Source organism: Chlorocebus sabaeus, chromosome 9, assembly GCF_047675955.1.
Source record: "Chlorocebus sabaeus isolate Y175 chromosome 9, mChlSab1.0.hap1, whole genome shotgun sequence".
Lineage (NCBI taxonomy): Eukaryota > Metazoa > Chordata > Mammalia > Primates > Cercopithecidae > Chlorocebus > Chlorocebus sabaeus.
Genome location: NC_132912.1, coordinates 60544944 through 60564447, shown reverse-complemented (window position 1 = coordinate 60564447; position 19504 = coordinate 60544944). Strand labels below are relative to the sequence as shown.

At 39.3% G+C, this 19504-nt stretch overlaps 1 protein-coding gene and 1 pseudogene across 2 annotated transcripts; both read right to left on the bottom strand.

Annotated features, from left to right (window-relative positions):
- Positions 1-314: 314 nt before the first annotated feature.
- DYDC1 (DPY30 domain containing 1) lies at positions 315-16608 on the bottom strand. Of its 2 annotated transcripts, XM_073019546.1 has the most exons (6): positions 16462-16608; positions 15909-16010; positions 6509-6601; positions 3249-3305; positions 2621-2725; positions 315-344 (listed from the first exon to the last, which is right to left on the bottom strand). In XM_073019546.1, exons 1-6 carry the CDS (start codon positions 16606-16608, stop codon positions 315-317), a joined length of 534 nt encoding a protein of 177 aa, XP_072875647.1. The 2 variants fall into 2 exon arrangements, with proteins under 2 accessions (XP_072875647.1, XP_072875648.1); XM_073019547.1 differs by lacking the exon at positions 2621-2725.
- A 914-nt stretch (positions 16609-17522) lies between these two features.
- LOC103215917 (zinc finger HIT domain-containing protein 3 pseudogene) lies at positions 17523-18401 on the bottom strand (annotated as a pseudogene).
- Positions 18402-19504: the final 1103 nt, after the last annotated feature.

Below are 19504 nucleotides of genomic sequence, written 5' to 3'. Positions count from 1 at the left end.
CCCGGCCAGCAACTTGCCTCTCAGGCAGTCTTGCTCTTGCACAGACACACATATTAGTTCAGCTCACCTCCCATTTGCCTCTTTTGGTTGCTTCAGCAAACTGTCCTATTTTCCCAATGGAAATGTATAAATAACCAGTTGAACTGAAGGATCCAAAATAATACTTTGAGGCTACTCTTGAAGCCCATTCATAAGCTGTCCTTAGAGGAAAAAAAAAAGTAGAGTTCAAGTTTGAAGGCAAAAAAATACAAATTGGGAAACTTATGATTTGAAATTTGAAACAAACAAAAACATTTATTGCTCTTGGGTTGGTCCTACAAATCTTGATCAATGTTTAATGCGACCTAAAAGCAAAACAAAAAGTAAATATGCCTTAATACAGTTAGAACTGTGAAAAGGCACAAGCCAAAGAAATAAAGCTTAGGTAACTTCTATGTGACTACATGAATGAAATTTTGGGGAGTTTCAGATGATTTCAAATGATATGCAAATTGAATATAACCATAAATTATGTTCTCAAAGTAGTTATTGTTTCATCCTTTCTTCTACTTCTCTTACTATGTGTTCTCATCCTTCTCGTAGGCTCCTTTTCCTGTGGCCATCCCTTCAGTGTTGGAATTGCTAATGGTTCCTCCCTGAGCCCCCAGGCCTTCACACACTGCACACTCTCCTAGGTGCCTTACTCACTCCCCTTGCTTCATTCAGCACATATGCCCATGACTGCTGAATTTATATCTCCGGCCTGGGCCCCCTTCCTAACATCAACTGTTCTTGGCTATTTTCACCTGCGTATCTCGGAGCCACCTGAGAGTCAACATCTCTGCAACTGAAGTCATCAGTTTTTAAAAACCTGCTTCCTCTTCTTATGTTCATCAACTCATCAAATGGTAACACTCTTAACTCAGTAGCCCAAGGAAGACATTTAGGCTTCATCCGGACCCTGCCCCGCACTGATCCTGTGAGCCAGTCTTAAATCCACTCAGTTCCCTCCATCTCTGCTGTCTAACCCTAATCATCTTACATCTGGATCAGTGCAATAACTTCCTAAGTGGTCTCCCTTTTTCCACTCCTGTTCCACACCAATCCTCTCTCCACCTTATAAAACACAGATTGACTCTTTAAGTCCTTTCAGTAACTCCTACCGCACCTAAGTCCAAAATCCCTAAGGCAACATACACGACCCAGTGTGCTCTGCCTTTATCCACCTCTCCAGCTTAAAATCATACCATTTTCCTAGCTCCACGCACCTTAGCCATTAATACTGGACGACTTCAGTCCCTTGAAAGCATCTTGCTGTCTCTATCCTCTGGGCTCATCTCAGGCTAATTCCTTGAATTTCACCTCCTCAGGAAGACTTGTCCAGCCCCGCTCAAGTCTCTCCCTACTCTGTCCCTCAAAGAACCTTCCCCATTGACCCATGTCCCCCAAGGGCAGAAGCCCAATTCATTTTGTTCATTGGCATTTTCTAGCTCCTTGCATAGTGCCAAATCATAGCTGACATTTAATAAAACTTTAAACAATTAACACTGAGTCTGTGCAGCTCCACTTTCTGAACAGCTCTTGAAAATAACATTTACTTCAGGCCATCAACATCTTGTCCCCTAGATTACTACCTCCTAAGCCGTCTCCTGACACCTACTTCTCCATTTTCTTCCCCACACTGTTGCCAGATGGTCTTTGCAAAATGCAGTTCTCATCATATGAGCCTCTACTGCCTTTGGGATAAAATCTAAGCCTCTGAACAGAAATGACAAGTGCTTTCATGGTCTGGCCCCTATTTTCTCCTGGCCTCAGCTCTCACCCCTCCCTGCCTCACTCCCTCTACACTCTCTCCTATCTGGGTCTTCACACCTTCCGTGCTCTCTGCCTGGAGCACTACCCTTGGCCTCCCATGCCACCAGTGAGTAGCAAATCATTAGCTTCCTTCCCTGACTGAGGTTCCTCAACTGTGCTGGCTGTCCCTCCTTGTTAGTGTACACGAATTAAAGTGACCAAAATGTACCCTTCTTCCAGGACAGTCCTGGCTTACATCTGCTGAGCCGGCTCTCATTCTCAAAAGCATACTGGTTTGGACAATAAATTACGTGGTCCTGCTAACCATGACTATTAAATGCTCATCTAATTGTCTGTTTCTCCCCTGACAATAAACTCCACAAGATCAAAGCCATCTGCCTTATTCACCACACCATCGGGCATAGTGCCTGGCATATGGAAGATGTGGTATGTTTGTTAAATAAACAAATGTACTTACATACTGGAGAAGCATGCACTCTCATTAAGGCATTCATTTGGTTCCAGGGTTTGTTACTGAGGACCAAAGTCGTGCCCCCTACACCAAATTTAAAGATCGTGTATTTCACAAAATGATTTTAAAACATATTTTGAAGAGATTTTGAGGTCACAGATACAGAGATATAGATAAGCCAGTGACACACTTCACAAAAGGGCAGAATGCCAATTAGGAATATAATCGGCAACCAGGGAACTGATTTTCTCTGAAGCAAAAGGCCCGTTTGCCAACCAATCCTGGCCTAGCCTCATTTTCCCTAGGCTTTACCTAAGTGAAAAAATCAAAAACAAAAACAAAAAAGAGCTTTTTAAAAAACACGCTGATACTGACATCAGAAAACATTGGTTCATCAAGTTCTTCCACTCTGCTCAAGTTAGGTGCTCCATAACGATCACTGATTTCAGCTAGTGTTTTGCCTGAGTCTAGTGTTGCTTCCTACAATCAAAAAATTGATGTTTACTTTTAAATTATTTCAAAATTAATACATTACTTTTCTTTCAATTTTGATTAAAAATTTTCTGATTTATAACATCAAAATTCAACATTATTAATTAGTGGAATTAACCAATTTCTGTTAATGACAAGAGAATTCTGGTAATGAATTGAGTATCCTAGAATATAAAGCTAGAATTTCGGCAATAAATGCTAAAACTTTTTTTTAAATACCTGCAGAAATTTAAAATAATTGTAAGTAATTATGTGGTAAATAGCTTCAATATCTCAAGAGAGCCTAGTTTTTTAAAATCCAAACACAAATTGAATGTCCAATTTTTACCTACTGTGAGATTTTTCTTCAAAGCACATTATTTGTGACTTGTTATTACCAGAAAATATATATGGACTATCAGTTTTGATAATATACTTGCTAAAAATTTAGCTACTTATGCATCAAAATTAAGCTTAAATTATAGCATACTCAATTAATTTCACATAACATAGAATGACTTTTTCTTCTCACCTCTGAATGTAGAGTATCTTCACTCTTAACTAGATTTTCCATATTCATTCTCATCTCCTATAATATATAAAAATTAAGAAAATACTTTGAATATACTTCATTTTGATTTCATATTTCATTTTTGGCATTTTTATTTTTACACAATGCTATGATCAATTTAAAGCAAAAATGCTGTCACTCTGAAGGAGAATGATCTGATTACACATTACAAAACTGCAGATCACAGTCTTATTTAATATTCTATACTAATAGAAGGCAACCATGTTTTATATATAATTAAATAAAACTTTTTAAAAAGTGAAATGGACTGAAACATTTAAACTGAAGCCAAATTATCTGCCAATATAAAAACTGACAAAATAAAAATTATAATAGAACCTTAGAACAAGAGATTTTAAAGAGAAACTACACTTAAGTAGAGTTTTGCACATCATGAGAAAGAAGTAAACACTTCTACAGGAACTAATCTGACCCAATGCAGAGGGACCTGAGCAATGCCCTCTTTAATACTCTGAGCACTGCAGTAGGAATGTACTGCCAATATGGGAGGCCTCTTTCTGAATGTGAAAATATTCTTCTAGCCAGCCAAACCTTGCTATGCCATCTACCTTTTCATTCTAAAGCAGCACGGTGGCCTAACTGACCCTGAGCTGACTCATTTTGGCTGCTAGAACACCAGTGATTTCTTGATCATACATATGGTTACCCTAATGATAGGAACATAAACAGCACTGTTTTCCCAAGACCACTCCATTTTCCTGGTAACTTCTTATCCAGCATCCACAAGGCTATATTGGGAACATCCATATTCTTATAGGACTATGTTCCCGCACCACAGAGATGGATATTTGACACAAACTAAGTCAGTCAGAATCCTTCTCCGAGATTCTTTTCGTAACTGAAACCAAAACCAGGCATCCATTCCTCTTAGATGGTAGAAGCCACAACATTCTAAGACTCAGAAGCCATTAAGGCTCATGTTTCCCACCCATGTGTAGCAAAGCAGCCCATAGTGAAAGAGTGAAACTAACAACCAGGGGAACAGCAGAGGGGAGAGCCCTGGTAGCATCTGATTCTCTTGCTCCCAAAGTCTGAAAGGCCCAGTGATACCAAGTCCTTCGCAGTTTATTAAACCCTTCCTTCAACCCAGAATCCTTCCAGCAAATTTTCCTTTGCACATGATAGTTTACACTGCGAGTCTGCAGCCATAAGAAAGCCAGGGGAAAGGACAGGAGTGGACTCATTTCTTAGCAATGTGCGAGGGAGTGGTACTTTGCCGGGGAGTACCTATGCTATGGTGAGGGATGATAAGCCTATAGAAATAGGAATTACTAAAGTTATTGTGGCTCTGATCACACAAGCTGCTGATGCCTAGAGATAGTAAAATAACATGAGTGTGGCTCTCTGGAGCCACAAAATAGAGACCAATCCTTCCTATAGACTTTTAAGCACTTTAATGTAGCTATCAGATCACTTTGATTTAAAAATATTTTAAATTCCTTTATTTTGATCACTGCCTTCTTGATATGTTCCTGTATTTTCTCTTTCAGTTTAGATCTGTGAATCTCTTTCAAAAATTATTTAATTTTTAATTTTTACTGACATATAATAGCTGTACATATTTACAATGTACATGCGATATTTTGATACAAGCATACAATATGTAATGATCAAATCAGAATATTTGAGATATCCATCACCTTAAACATCATGTCTTTGTGAATCTTTTTTTTTTTTGAGACGGAGTCTCACTCTGTCGCCCAGGCTGGAGTACAGTGGCGAGATCTCAGCTCACTGCAAGCTCTGCCTCCTGCCTCCTGGGTTCACGCCATTCTCCTGCCTCAGCCTCCCGAGTAGCTGGGACTACAGGCGGCCACCACCACGCCTGGCTAATTTTTTTGTATTTTTAGTAGAGATGGGGTTTCACCATGTTAGCCAGGATAGTCTTGATCTCCTGACCTCGTGATCTGCCCACCTTGGCCTCCCAAAGTGTTGGAATTACAGGCGTAAGCCACGGTGTCCGGCCCTTTTGTGAATCTTAAAGACAAAGGGGATGCTTGTGTATGTGTGCATACAGGCATATCCCTGTGCTCGCACTACGCTCAGACTAAGACAGCATCAGCATCTGTATTTTTTTAAACTATGTATAGGGCTTTTATCCTTTTAAAAAAATCTCACTTTTTGATTTAATTCACCATTCGTACTTTTTAAATATTGCTTTAATAAATGATTCTCTCATCTAGGCGTCAATAAACATAATGAACATTGTCTATAAAACCTGCTTCTTTTTTCAGTTTTAATTATGGAATAAAAAGGGGGAGCGACATTTGATTAAGAGATAGTAGCTATAAATTCAGTCATCTAGAATATTGGTCTATATGACTCATAGCTTTTGGATGCAGGAAATATGGGTCAAACTCGAGACCTGACATGATACAGACACAACCAATGAAGATGGGCTTTCTTGAAATAAGTTACTTTAGGCCGGGTGTGGTGGCCCACATCTGTAATCCTAGCAATTTGGGAGGACAAGGTGGGCAGATTGCCTGAGCTCAGGAGTTCGAGATCAGCTTGGACAATATGGTGAAACCCTGTCTCTACTAAAAATACAAAAAATTACCCAGGCATGGTTGTGCGTGCCTGTAATCCCAGCTCTCAGGAGGCTGAGGCACGAGAATTGCTTGAACCCAGGACGTAGAGGTTGCAGTGAGCTGAGATCACGCCACTGCACTCCAGCCTGGGTGACAGAGTGAGACACTGTCTCAAAAAAAAAAAAAAAAAAAAAAAAAAGTTACTGCATAGTTTATTTTAATGAAAGGCATGAAAGTCCATGTATGAACATATTTTAAAATGTAAATTCTTGTTGTTAATACACTAACATAAAGACATAGACTACTGCCTCTGAGATCGGAATACCCTCAATATTCACATCAGCTAATATAACTAGGAACAGCTAGCTCTTGACTAAAATGTTGAGGGTATCACTATTAGAGAACCCTACTACTCACAGAGAACTTTCACAAACACTTGTATAAGAATCCAGTGAGACATTGCTAATAGTATTATACTGCTAGCTCTAGTTTTGAAACAGGTAAACTGAGACTGAAAAAGGTCATGAGACTTGTTTAGCTTACACAGCTAATATGTGGCATGTCTTCAGACTACAAATCCCATGGTCCTTCTGCCAACAGCTGAAATAAACAGTTTGAAGATTCTAGAGAGTTTTAAATAAAACTGACATTTATAAAACTTCAAATTACCTTGTCTAATTGTTCTTGAGCTCTCTGTAGTTCTTGTATTCTCTGCCTCTCTTTTTCTTGCATTTCCAACTCCAGCTGCAATGCCAGCTGTTGCTGAATATTCAGAAATATGTCATATTACAGTTAGATTAATTGCAAGATAATTAAGTTTACACCCACCTTCCTTTCAGAAACTTACAATAAATGGTCACATCCAACTAATACTTTAGTTTCTACAAAAGTTTCCTGAAGCATAAAATTTTTAAAAAAGATTTTAATCTTCCTTAATTGCAAATTATAGAAAGCATAATTTGTACAAAATCATATTCTCTTTTCTTCTTAAAGTAACAAATGAGATTGCAATAACTTTCCAGATAAATTTCTTTAAGCATAGATGGGTCTTCAAATAGCCACACATTGGTTGTAGAAGAGTGAGTGAGAAACTCTTCAGAATATCATCTGATAGCTCATGCCTATAATCCCAGCACTTTGGGAGGCCAAGGTGGGCAGATCATTTGAGGTCAGGAATTTGAGAAGAGCCTGGCCAACATGGTGAAACCCTGTCTCTACTAAAAACACAAAAATTAGCTGTAAAAAAGATTACAGGGTGGCACACGCCTGTAATCTCAGCTACTCGGGAGGCTGAGGCAGGAGAATCGCTTGAACCTCGGAGGTGGAGGTTGCAGTGAGCCGAGATTGTGCCATTGCATTCCAGCCTAGGCAACAGAGTAAGACTCCCTCAAAAAAGAAAGAAAAGAAAAGAAAAGAAAAGAAAAGAAAAGAAAAGAGAAGAGAAGAGAAGAGAAGAGAAGAGAAGAGAAGAGAAGAGAAGAGAAAAGAGAAAAGAAAAGAAAAGAAAGAAGGAAGGAAGGAAAGAAGAAAACAAAAGAAAAGAAGAAAAGAGAGTATCATCTGAAATCATGACTAACCAACAATATATTTGCTCCCAACTCAGCATATCTGTCACACTAGGATAGGGTTCAGCAATAAAGCCTGTGGGCCAAAGCCAACCCAACTCCTATTTTTTACAGCTTACAAACAAAGAATGGCTTTTACATTTTTAAATGGAAAAATTTAAAAGAAATAATATTTCATGATATAGGAAAATGGTATGAAATTTAAATTTCAGCATCCTTAACTAAAGCTTTATTGAAACACAGCCATGCCCATTTGTTTACGTATTGTCTATGAGTGCTTTTGTGCTGCCACAGCAGAGTGTAGTCGTCGTAGCAGAGACCACATGTGGTGCACTCACCACTTTGCCTGGCTGCCCAGCACCCTACAAACTACAGTAACATTATTGTAACAGCAGTGTTTGGAGTACCATGGTATCACTATACTGTGACATTTAAAAAAATTATATCCATTATGTCAAAACAAGAAAGTCAGGGATGGGTGGCTCATTCCTGTAATCCCAGCTACTCAGGAGTGAGGCAGGAGGATTACTTGAAGCCAGGAGTTCAAGACCAGCCTGGGCAGCATAGTGAGACCCCCATCTCTAAACAAAATTTTGAGATAAAAAAAGAAAACAAGTGAACTTTGAATGTCGCACTTTTAAGGCACACTGGAGTGTGTATTATTTTGTCATCAAATTAAATGGCAAAATATGTTTCCCACTATATAGTGCCACTGTGCTAAAAGAATATAATAAATATCAACATTACCAGACTGAGCACTCATCACAATAGTCCCAGCTCACTGAGCACAAAGGTCAGAAAAATTAGAAAATTTAAAACAGAATTGGCTGGGCATGGTGGCTCACACCTGTAATCCCAGCACATGGGAGGCCTGAGGTCAGGAGTTCGAGATCAGCCTGGCCAACATGGTGAAACCCCGTCTCTACTAAAAATATCAAAAAAAATTTAGCCAGGCAGGTGCCTGTAGTCTCAGCCACTTGGGAGGCTGAAGCAAGAGAATCACTTGAACCCGGGAGGCAGAGGTTGCAGTGAGCTGAGATCGCGCCACTGCATTCCAGCTTGAGTGACAGAACGAGACTCTGTCTAAAAAAAAAAACAAAAGCAGAATTATCACAGCAGAATTTCTTTACAACACTTATAAATGAAAATAAGTCTACAACAAAAGTAGGGTTCCAAGTAGCTCATTTGTTATGCAAGCAAGGAAACATATTTACCAATGGTGGGTAAATTAAAACATGTTTTATTTCAGTGGCCAGAAAAACGTGTCCAGGAAAAAACAAACTTGTCTAAGATTTTAGCCTTTTGGTGAGAATAGCTGCTGAGTTGACACTGGGAGCAACATCAATAGTCAACTAAAAACAAGGCACATGATTCTGAGTGCCTTTCCTTGGCTCCTGATAAGTAGACAGATGTTCCTGACACTGCTCAGTTGTTCATGGAAAGGGTCAATACTGAGTTTGAAGTGCCTGAAAAACCAAACCTCTATGAATAGTCTTTGATATGGTTTGGCTGTGTCCCCATTCAAATCTCAACTTGAATTTTATCTCCCAGAATTCCCAAGTGTTGTGGGAGGGACCCAGAAGGAATCATGGGAGCTGGTCTTCCCTGTGCTATTCTTGTGATAGTGAATAAGTCTCATGAGATCTGATGGGTTTATTAGGGGTTTCCACTTTTGCTTCTTCCTCATTTTCTTTTGCTGCCACCATGTAAAAAGTGCCTTTCGCCTCCCACCATGATTGTGAGACCTCCCCAGCAATATAGAACTGTTAAGTCCAATTAAACCTCTTTTTCTTCCCAGTATTGGGTATGTCTTTATCAGCTGCTTGAAAACGGACTAATACAGTCTTCATGGAACAATTACAGGCAAGAGTATTTTCAAAGTCGTGTAGAAACACCAATTCAATACAACCTGCAGTGAAATCTGCTAAGATGTGTTACAGCTGACAGTGATAAAAATACGTGTGGAATAGAAAAAGGCTGAGCTGAACAAATTTACAGAGCTCATGAGAAAATGGAGTGTTTAAAGACAGTAAGTGGTCAGCATATTACTCAACAGCAGCTACCCTGTGAAAGTATCTGAATCTATGATGTGTTATTGAGCCAGCGGTGTCAACAGTGACCTTCATTCACTCTTGTAAACTGGACCATCAGTTCCGTGAATTTTTGTCAGAAACAGAAGCTGAATATATCCTGATGTCCTACCACACAGCAATTCCATGGCTTAACAGTTATATTATGAATTTTTGAGCTCAGGGCCAAGATTTAACTTTTTATTGTGTAAATTGAAGTTGCATATAATGTTTTGATATAGATATACATAGTGAATGCTTACCACAGGTAAGCAATTTCAATATCCATCATCTTAGACAGTTACTTTTGTATGGTAAGAGCACCTAAAATCTACTCTTAAAAAATTTCCAATACATAATACAATCTTATTTGTTATCATCCTCATGATGTACTTTAGATCTCTACATTTATTCATACTGCATAATTGCAATTTTGTACCTTTTGACCTACATCTCCTCATTCTTCTTCCAGGCCTACCCCCACTCCACCTCTTGGGAACCACTGTTCTAGTCTCTGTTTTTATGTATTCAGCTTTTTTTTTTTTTTTTTTAAAGATTTCCACATAGAAGCATGTGGTATTTTTCTTTTGATGTCTGGTTTATTTCACTTAACATCACGTCCTTCAGTTTCATCCATGTCATCACAAATGGCAGGATCTACTTTTTTCTTAAAGTTGAATAATATTCCTTTATATATACATATATGTGATACATATATGTGAGATATATATACAAGATATACATGAGAAATACATCTTACGTTTTTTCGAGACAGGGTCTTGCTCTGTCACCCAGGTGGGAATACAGTGGCGCCGCCTCAACCTCTGGGGCTCAAGCAATCCTCCCACCTCAGCTTCCCGAGTAGCTGGGACCACAGGTGCATGCCATCATCATCATGCCTGGATAATTTTTACATTTTCTCTAGAGATGAGGTCTCCCTATGTTGTCCAGGCTGGTCTCGAACTCCTGACCTCAAGTGATCCTCAGGCCTTGGCCTCCTAAAGTACTGGGATTACAGGTGTGAGCCTTTGTGCCCAGCTCACAATTTCTTTATCCAGTCATCCACTGACAGACATTTAGGTTGTTTCCAAATCTTGGCTATTGTAAATAATGCTGTGATGGATATGGGAGTGCAGGTAATCTCTATGAGGTGCTGGTTTCGTTTCCTTTGAATATATACTGAGAAGAGGAATTACAGGGTCATATGGTAGCTTTTAATTTTTTGAAATACACCCATACCATTTTGCATAATGGCTGCACCAATTTGTATTCCCATCAACGGCATATAACAGTTCACTTTTCTCCACACCCTCACCAATATGTGTCTCTTCCCTTTTTTTTTTTTTTTGCACTCACCCAGGCTGGAGTGCAGTGGCGCGATCTTGGCTCACTGCAAGCTCCACCTCCTGGGTTCACACCATTCTTCTGTCTCAGCCTCCTAAGTAGCTGGGACTACACGCGCCTGCCACCATGCCTGGCTAATTTTTTGTATTTTTAGTAGAGATGGGGTTTCACTGTGTTAGCAAGGATGGTCTCGATCTCCTGACCTTGTGATCCACCCGCCTCAACCTCCCAAAGTGCTGGGATTACAGGCGTGAGCCACTGCGCCTGGCCATGTCTCTTCCCTTTCTGATAACAGTCATCCTAGGCCGGGCACGGTGGTTCATGCCTGTAATCCAAACACTTTGGGGGGCCAAGGTGAGTGGATCACCTGAAGTCAGGAGTTCAAGACCAGCCTGGCCAACATGGCGAAACCCCGTCTCTACTAAAAATACAAAAAAAAAAAAAAAATTAACCTGGTGTGGTGGCGGGTGCCTGTAATCCCAGCTACTCAGGAGGCTGAGGCAGGGGAATCGCTTGAACCTGGGGAGTAGAGGTTGGAGTGAGCTGAGATCATGCCACTTCACTCCAGCCTGGGTGAAAGAGCAAGACTTCGTCTCCAAAAAAAAAAAAAAAAGAAAAGAAAGCAGCCATCCTAATAGGGGTGAGGTGGTATCTGATAGTGGTTTTGATTTGATTTGCACTTCCCTGATGACTAGTGGTGTTGAACATTACCTGTCACTTTTAATAATATATCTGTTGGCCATTTTTATATCTTCTTTAGAGAAATGTCTATTTAGGTCCTTTGCCCATTTTTTAATTGGGTTACTTTTTTTTTTTTTTTTTTTTTTTTGCTATTGAATTTGCATTCCTTATATATTTTGGAGATTAACTCCTTATCAGATATATGGTTCACAAAATTTCCTCCCAATCCATAGGCTGCCTTTTCGCTTTGCTGATTGTTTGCTATGCAAGAGCATTTTAGTTTGACCTAGTCCCATTTGTTTAGGTTTGCTTTTATTGCCTGTGTTTTTGGTGTCATATCCAAAAAATCATTGCCAAGACCAATGTCAAGGAGCTTTTTCCACAGTATGTTTTCTTCTGGGAGTTTTACAGTTCCAGATCTTCCATTCGGTCTTTAATCTATTTTGAACTGAGTTTTGTGTATGGTAGAAGACAAGGATCCAGTTTCATTCTTTTCCATGTGGATATCCGGTTGTCCCAACACCATTTATTGAAGAGACTATCCTTTTCCCTTTGTGTTTTCTTGCAGGGCTTGTCAAAAATTAGTTGACTGTATATACTTCGGCTTATTCCTGGGGTTCTCTATTCTGTTCCACTGGTCTATGTGTCTGTTTTTATGCCAATACCATACTGTTGTAATTACTATGGCTTTATAATATTATTCTGGATCAAGTAATTTGATACTTCCAAGTTCATTTTTCTTTCTCAGGATTGCTTTGGCTATTCAGGGTTTTTTGTACTTCCATACAAATTTTAGAATTGGGTTTTTCTATTTCTGTGAAGAATGCCATTGGAATTTTGATAGGCATTGAGATGAATCTGCAGATTATTTTAGGGAGTATAGACAGTTTAACAATACTAACTCTTCTGATATATGAACACAAGATATCTTTCCGTTTGTGTCTTCCTCAATTTTTTGCATTAGTGTTTTACAGTTTTCAAGGTATAGATGTTTCACCTCCTTGGTTAAATTTATTCCTAAGTATATTATTCTTTTTGAAGCTATTATAAATAAGATTGTTTTCTTGGTTTCTTTTTCGAGTAAGTTATTGGTAAACAGGATTTAAATTTTTCTTAATGAGAAGAAATACTCTCAACCACTGTTATCAAACATTCAATAGATTTGGAAATTAGCTTTGGCTGCAGACTTGATAATGTTTCATAATTCATTCTAAAATTACACGGCAAAACATCACTCATGTGTAAAACTTACACTGCAGTAAACTCACTTCAACAACAACTCGTGTTGTTTGAATCACAAGTAATATAAAGCTGCTTTATACACTTCCAGTGCTGTTAAAACTAGAACAAGGTATTAGATCTTCGTTCCCAAACAAATTGGCAGTGGATGTATTTTCCAACCTCGAACTACAATTCCAGAGTGTTTGTAAGGCCTCAATGTAAGTGCAAAGGAAATTTCCATATTTCAAAATCCATTTATGCAATTAAGAAACTTCCATCAACCTTCAGTTGGAAGTGGCTATTCTACAAAGTAATGCACGCTAAAAGGCAAACAGCAAGAGAAAAATATAATAGAATTCTAGAAATACCTTCTAAGGAATAAATATGCTCAATTTAAATTGTACACACATAGACTGATAGCAATTGTTGACAGTAACTATGTATGTAAAAAGACATTTTCAAGGATGAAATACATAAAACCTCATTACAGGTCAGCATTAGCAGATAAACATTTTTAAATAGATTTTGATGATAGACCACACTAACGCTGAACTTCAACCAAGTGAGATGTTATCTTTTAAAATTTTTTTTAAGCTCTCAATAGTAAACCTGTCTAACAAAAAATTTATATTCAATGAGTGTTTGAATTCATCAATAAAACATTTGCGAAAATTCATTTTCTCTCTTACTATTCCTACATAATATGCCATAATGCCTTCATAATATCCTCAAATTTGCCTCTTGGCCTGCAAAGCATAAAATGTCTACTATCTGACAATGTATTCTAAAATAATAATTTTTTGCAAGTAAAGACATAATAAAGTGATTAATATCTCATTTGCAAAAGGTTTTTAAAGGTAATTCTTGGTATTCCTATATTATCCCCACTAAGAAAAAAGTGATGGGGTAGGTAGCTGAAATGCAGAAACAGTTTCAATCAACTTTCAGACACTGATAGAGGAAGTTAAATAACTCCAATCTCTCAACAATAATGCAAAGTGTACTTGTTAAATAACAATCAGATTGATCAAAATAACCAGTTTCTTGACATTTTCAAGAAACTTCCAAAACCTAATCTTTCTTCACACGTGAGCAAAACCACTCAAAGCCATTCAAAACAAATAAAAAACAAAAATGCTCTCACTTCAAAATTAAGTTCTTACATAGAAAATGGCAATAAAAATACTTCCCTGTTCACAAAAAACTAGGCTTGCTGGAGAGTGCCTAAAATGTCAAGGAATTTCAAGTCAGCGGTACTGACTATGAGGACAACTGCTTTTGCAACCAGCAAGGAAATAACCAGAGTTCCCAACCTCCAGCTCCCATGACTCAGAAGGTATCCAGAGGCCTCTCTGTTTTTCTTCATCTCAGCCACACTCTCTCTTAAGCCTTTCTCTGTTGATTGATCTCTCCTATCTATTTCTGCACACCAATCCACTCCATTAACTGGCCATAACATCTCCTGCATAATATTATTTTATCTTCCACCCTAATACAATACTTAGGATTCAATACACAGTGGATTAGTTCATACTGGTCAACATAATATGGCTAGAGAAACTTTTTATTGCTAGTATTGCCAAATTATACACAAGTAAGATAAAGTAGGTGAGCCAAAGAGAGTTAAGTATCTCCCACTTATGATGTAATTGCCTTGGGGAAGCAGAACCGCTGGGAATTCTCTGATTTTTGATAGAAAGGGACAGATACCAGCTATAGGAGCTTTAAGAGGAAAGATGGTTCCTCATCCACGGTTGTAGCTGCTGCAGGAAGCACCTGGCCTGTTTGGATGACAGTTTGACACCCAATTCAACACTTTTTAACCTCCCCTCAAGAATAAGCCAATGACTGAAAATGAAGACTCAGAAGCAGTAGAGTTTTCAACAGCCCTATCCTTCTAAGGGGCCTGCAGTTTTCTACCTCAATATCAGGGATAGGAAGTTAGTCAGAGAAGCTATTTGTCAGGTCTATATTTTTCTTTTTATCTGCATACCCAAATAATAGACTTCTTTCCCCATTTTAAATATGTAAACTTGAGTCAAGACTCTGGAGTTAAGCATTATCTGGTAGAACTATAGAAGTGGCTTAAATTTAGCTTAGAAGCTCTCTATAAATTAAATCAGTCCAGAAGCCACTCTGGAACTTTCTTCTCTCCAGCTTGTACTCCATGACTCATCCCTTCAACAATTCCCTTACCAATATCTTCAGCTCCCTAATCATGCTACCCCAATCCTGCTTCAGTTAAAAGGTCCGCCTGCTCCACTTCTTCACTCAGACATCTGGGCGCAAGTGAAGAGAATCACATAATCACATAACCAAACCAAATGGCACGATTGATCTCCAACTGCTACCAAGTAATGCTAAATTATATCCCTCAACTCTTCTCTTCCATCCTCCAAAGCTGCCATTTCTAACCTTCACCACTCTGCCCATACCTCCTACCTTACACCCTCATTCTCAGCAGATGATCATGGTGCCTACTTCATAAAGAAGATGGAAACTGTTGTACACAGAAGGTGCTTCCACCAACACCATTCTCTCCTCTTTCCGTGGATCATAATCAAAGAAGTGCCTTCTGCCTGCCTAACCTATGATCTGGGCCCATTCCCTCTCATCTCCATGGCAAGCTGACCCTATGAATCATCCACTCTATTTCCTGATGTCATCCACTCACTCCTCCACTACTGTGCTCTTAAACACAAAAGCATCTCTCCTTGCTCTCAAAATCTTGAAAGCACTGCCTACTTTTTCCATCTCCCCTGCCTAACTCCACCCACCCCACCACTCCATCCACACTATTCCACCAAATTACGGTGGCCTCTGATGAACGCTTTTCCATTCAGCAATAGATATGGTTGACCACTCAGATCTCATCAAAACACTCTTTCCCTTTGCCTTCTGTGACAGCACACTCTCTAAATTTTCCTCTTACCAGGAGGTATGGCATCTTTTGTATCAGCAACAGCAGTGTAGAAAGGAATGTGTATGTATGTATACAAGAATGCAGTCAGGAAAACTCATGGCTGCTGCTTCTCCAGCAAAGAAGACACACACATCCATAAAGATGAAGATATTAGGAAGCCATATCTAAGTAACTGGAGATGGGAAGTTTATCAGCATTTGGGCTGTGCCACGCTGAGGTTGGCATCGTTAATTCCAGTCCCCTCTGAACTATCCTACTTGTCTCACCTGCTGAAGTAAGAGCTCCTCTGCTTTGAGCCTCTCCATCATTTCCTGCTCCATCAGAGCTAATTCTCTTTCATGCTCCAGCTCTGCCATTTCCTTTTGTCTCTAGCATTGTTTAAAAACAACAGCACATGACTTCTTAGAGAGAAAGCAATTTGTAAAAGCAATCTTGAAAGCATTTAATAGAGACAATTAGGGAAAGGGTTAAGCAAATTATAGCCCATCCCTTTGGAAATGATATAATAATTTGGGAAGATATTTTATCTGAATAATGAGCACAATATTAAAGTTATACATTGTGTATGATCAGAAGTGCATAAACAAATCTACAAATCTATAGAAAAAATACTTCCCATGAAAGGAATTACCTAAAAATCTAAATAGAAGTCTTCTTTGGGTACTGTTTTCTCCTTCCTACTTTTCATGTTGTTCAAGTTTTTGTATAATAAACATTATTTTTATAACAGAAAAATAATAATATTAAAGTTTTTAAAAAGCAGACAAGTTGGACCAATTTTTTTTTCTTCTAATTTTCTAGAAGGAGATTCCTACTTACCAGTTGTTCCATGGTCATATTTTCCTTAAACTTGTAAATCCACAATGCTAAATATTCTATTGGATCCACCGGGCGAACTCTTGCCACTTCTGCAAGACCTTGAGTTAAACATGCCCCAAGGTGCTTTTGAAGATATATTGACTCCATTTCTAACTCCTAAATAAAAACTCCTAAAAAGTAAGTGTTTTTGCATTAATGCAGGATATCTTCAATAAAGTCACTATAAGACTAAAGTCCAGTGAGTTGAACAAAGCCTTACATACACCCTGCCCTGAGTCATGTACACCTCCTGTTGGGCGTGTCACAAGCAAGCTGGCCCCAGGAAACTTCTAATAGTTTCCAAAAGGACTCCACAGAAGTCACTACAACTAACGTGGTTTCAAAAATCCTGAAGGACTCTCAAGTCCAAGAGTCAGAAAAGAGATATTATCATTATTGATTTCAAGTTTACTTGATGCCAAGTAATGTGGGTCTCATTTAATTCTCACAACATACCTGAAAAATAGGTATCATGATCCCAATGGGAACATGAGCAAGCCCAGGCACAGAGAGCATAAGTGCATAGTTCAGGATCACACAGCTGGCAGATGAAGGAGACAGAGTTTGTACCCACCTCCTGATTCTAAAACCCTAACCCTAAAGACTACACTAAAATGTCCCTCCTAAGCCATGAGAGCCATTTTTACAAAGCATCACAATAGTCCACCTTTTGAAAAAAAAAAAAAATCCATAAATTTCCAAGGCCAAAGAATAAAAACTCAGCCTCCAAATAATAACATATGAAGCTCCTCATAATCTGGCCCCAATTTTCTTTTCAGGTTCACCTCCAGACATCATCTCTCCTGGCCCCAGCACACCCTGGGCTCTAACTCCATGGACATCCTGCCATTCCGATGACCACCCCTTGCACATTTCCATCTCCATGACTCTTGTACATGATGATCCCTCACTCTCCTCTCTCTCTCTCAAAAGATCTCCTCCCCTGCAAGGTAGAGAATCATTTTTTTTTTTTAAAGTTGATTTATTTAATGTAATTTCAAACAATTATGAATAATGCAATGTACAGTAGAATCACATCCTGATTTTATTTAGTAACACTGACCAAGTTTAACTCCATATGAAGTGTAAAGCTTGATACCATTTATGATGTCTATCAACTGTACCAAAAGTAAAACATTTAAAAACAACCATCTGAATGTCAAGTTTTTTCTCCATAAAGGACTTGCCACCTTAAGGGCCCCACATCTGCCTGAAACATGAGCCACATTAATGCCGGTAAAGGCCTGTATAACCTAGTCTGCATCCTGGAAACCTCTTCTGCCTGGGGCCCCCCACACTAGCTGGTCTCCTGAGAGAGGGAGCAGGCAGGTTCTGGGAGTTAAGCACACGTTTGAGCAAGCAGCACAATAATCCATCTTAAGAATCCTCATTCTGGGATGGCTCCATAATTCCTAAACAGCAGTCTGCAAACTCCACAAACAAGGGCTCTTGCATGTAGGCTCTCATGAGCTTTGCTTTGTCTTCCCCCTGATCGAGGTTGACCATCAACTGCCTGAGGTGTGGATTGAGCAATAAGCTTCTTAATGTTGCAGATTCTCCTAAATTCTTTAAATTCTGCAAAGAAACTCTGTCTTCTTCCTCATCACTATTGAGAAAATCAGCTATAGAGTCATCATCATCTTTGTTTTCCACAGGCTTTATGGTTTTGGTAGGAAGAGCTGATCTTATTTTTTTCTCAACAGGACAAGCTTCAGGGTTGCACTGTTCTTTGTGCTTCTGGAAGCAGGCTACAGAGCAGTAGGGCACGCGGCAGGCCGGACAGCGGTATTTGGGCTTCTCCAAGCAGATCACGCAGACCACGGTGCTACATCTGAGTGACGCCATGGTCTTGGGGAAGGAGACTGCTTCCCGCGCCGCTGCGCGCGCCTCAAGAATCATTTCTTATTCCCTGAGCTTTCCCAGGCAACCCAAAGAAGTTCCTCTTGCTCCAAGCAGCTTACACAGCATTTACCACACTACCACAGAGAATTACACTATCTCTGTGTGTGTGTGTCTGTCTTCCCACTAGAAGACAAACTCCTCTAGCTGCTTGAAGAGTGTTTTAATCACAGGGCTGACACAGCTGTTTCTCCATGGTGGCAAGGGAATGAATTTCTCCACTCTCCCAGTTATGTCCTACTCCTTCCAGTTATGAAGATAAACAGGAATAATCATAGACCAGATTGTTTTTAAAACAGAAAAGGGAAAACGCAGCAACCAATCTCTTTCAGGTGCTTTGGAAAAACTGATCACCCTCAGATTACCCTTAATATTTTAAGAAATCCAGACTCTACTGATAATCTGATGAAATGTAATCAATTGTTCAACAAATGTATAATGAATATTTGCTGGGTGCAATGGCTCACACCTGTAATCCTAGTACTTTGGGAGGCTGAGGTGGGAGGATTGCCTGAGGTCAGGAGTTCGAGACCAGCCTGCCCATAGTGGTGAAATGCTGTCTCTACTAAAAATACAAAATTATCCAGGTATGGTGGCACATGCCTGTAATCCCAGCTACTAGGAAGGCTGAGGCAGGAGAATCACCTGAACCCAGGAGGCAGAGGTTGCAGTGAGCTGAGATTGTGCCATTGCACTCCAGCCTGGGCAACGAGTGAAACTTTGTCTCAAACAAACAAACAAACAAACAAATACCTGTTATATAGGTCAGGCACCATGATAGGTACTGGGAATACAAAACTATTGTGGCTTGAATGTCTGTGTCCCCAAAAATCCATATGTTGAAATCCTAACTCCCAATGTGATAGTATTACGAGCCTTTGGGAAGTGATTAGATCATTAGTGTGGAGCCCTCATGCATGGGATTAATGCCCTTATAAAAAGAGACGGGAGAGCTTGCTCTCACTCTCTGCCATCTGAGAATAAAACTAGAAGACAGCCACCTGCACACCAGGCAGAGGGTCCTCACCAGACACTAGAAATGCCAATGCCTTGATTTTGGACTTTCCAGCCTCTAGAATGATGAGAAATAAATGTGTACTGTTTT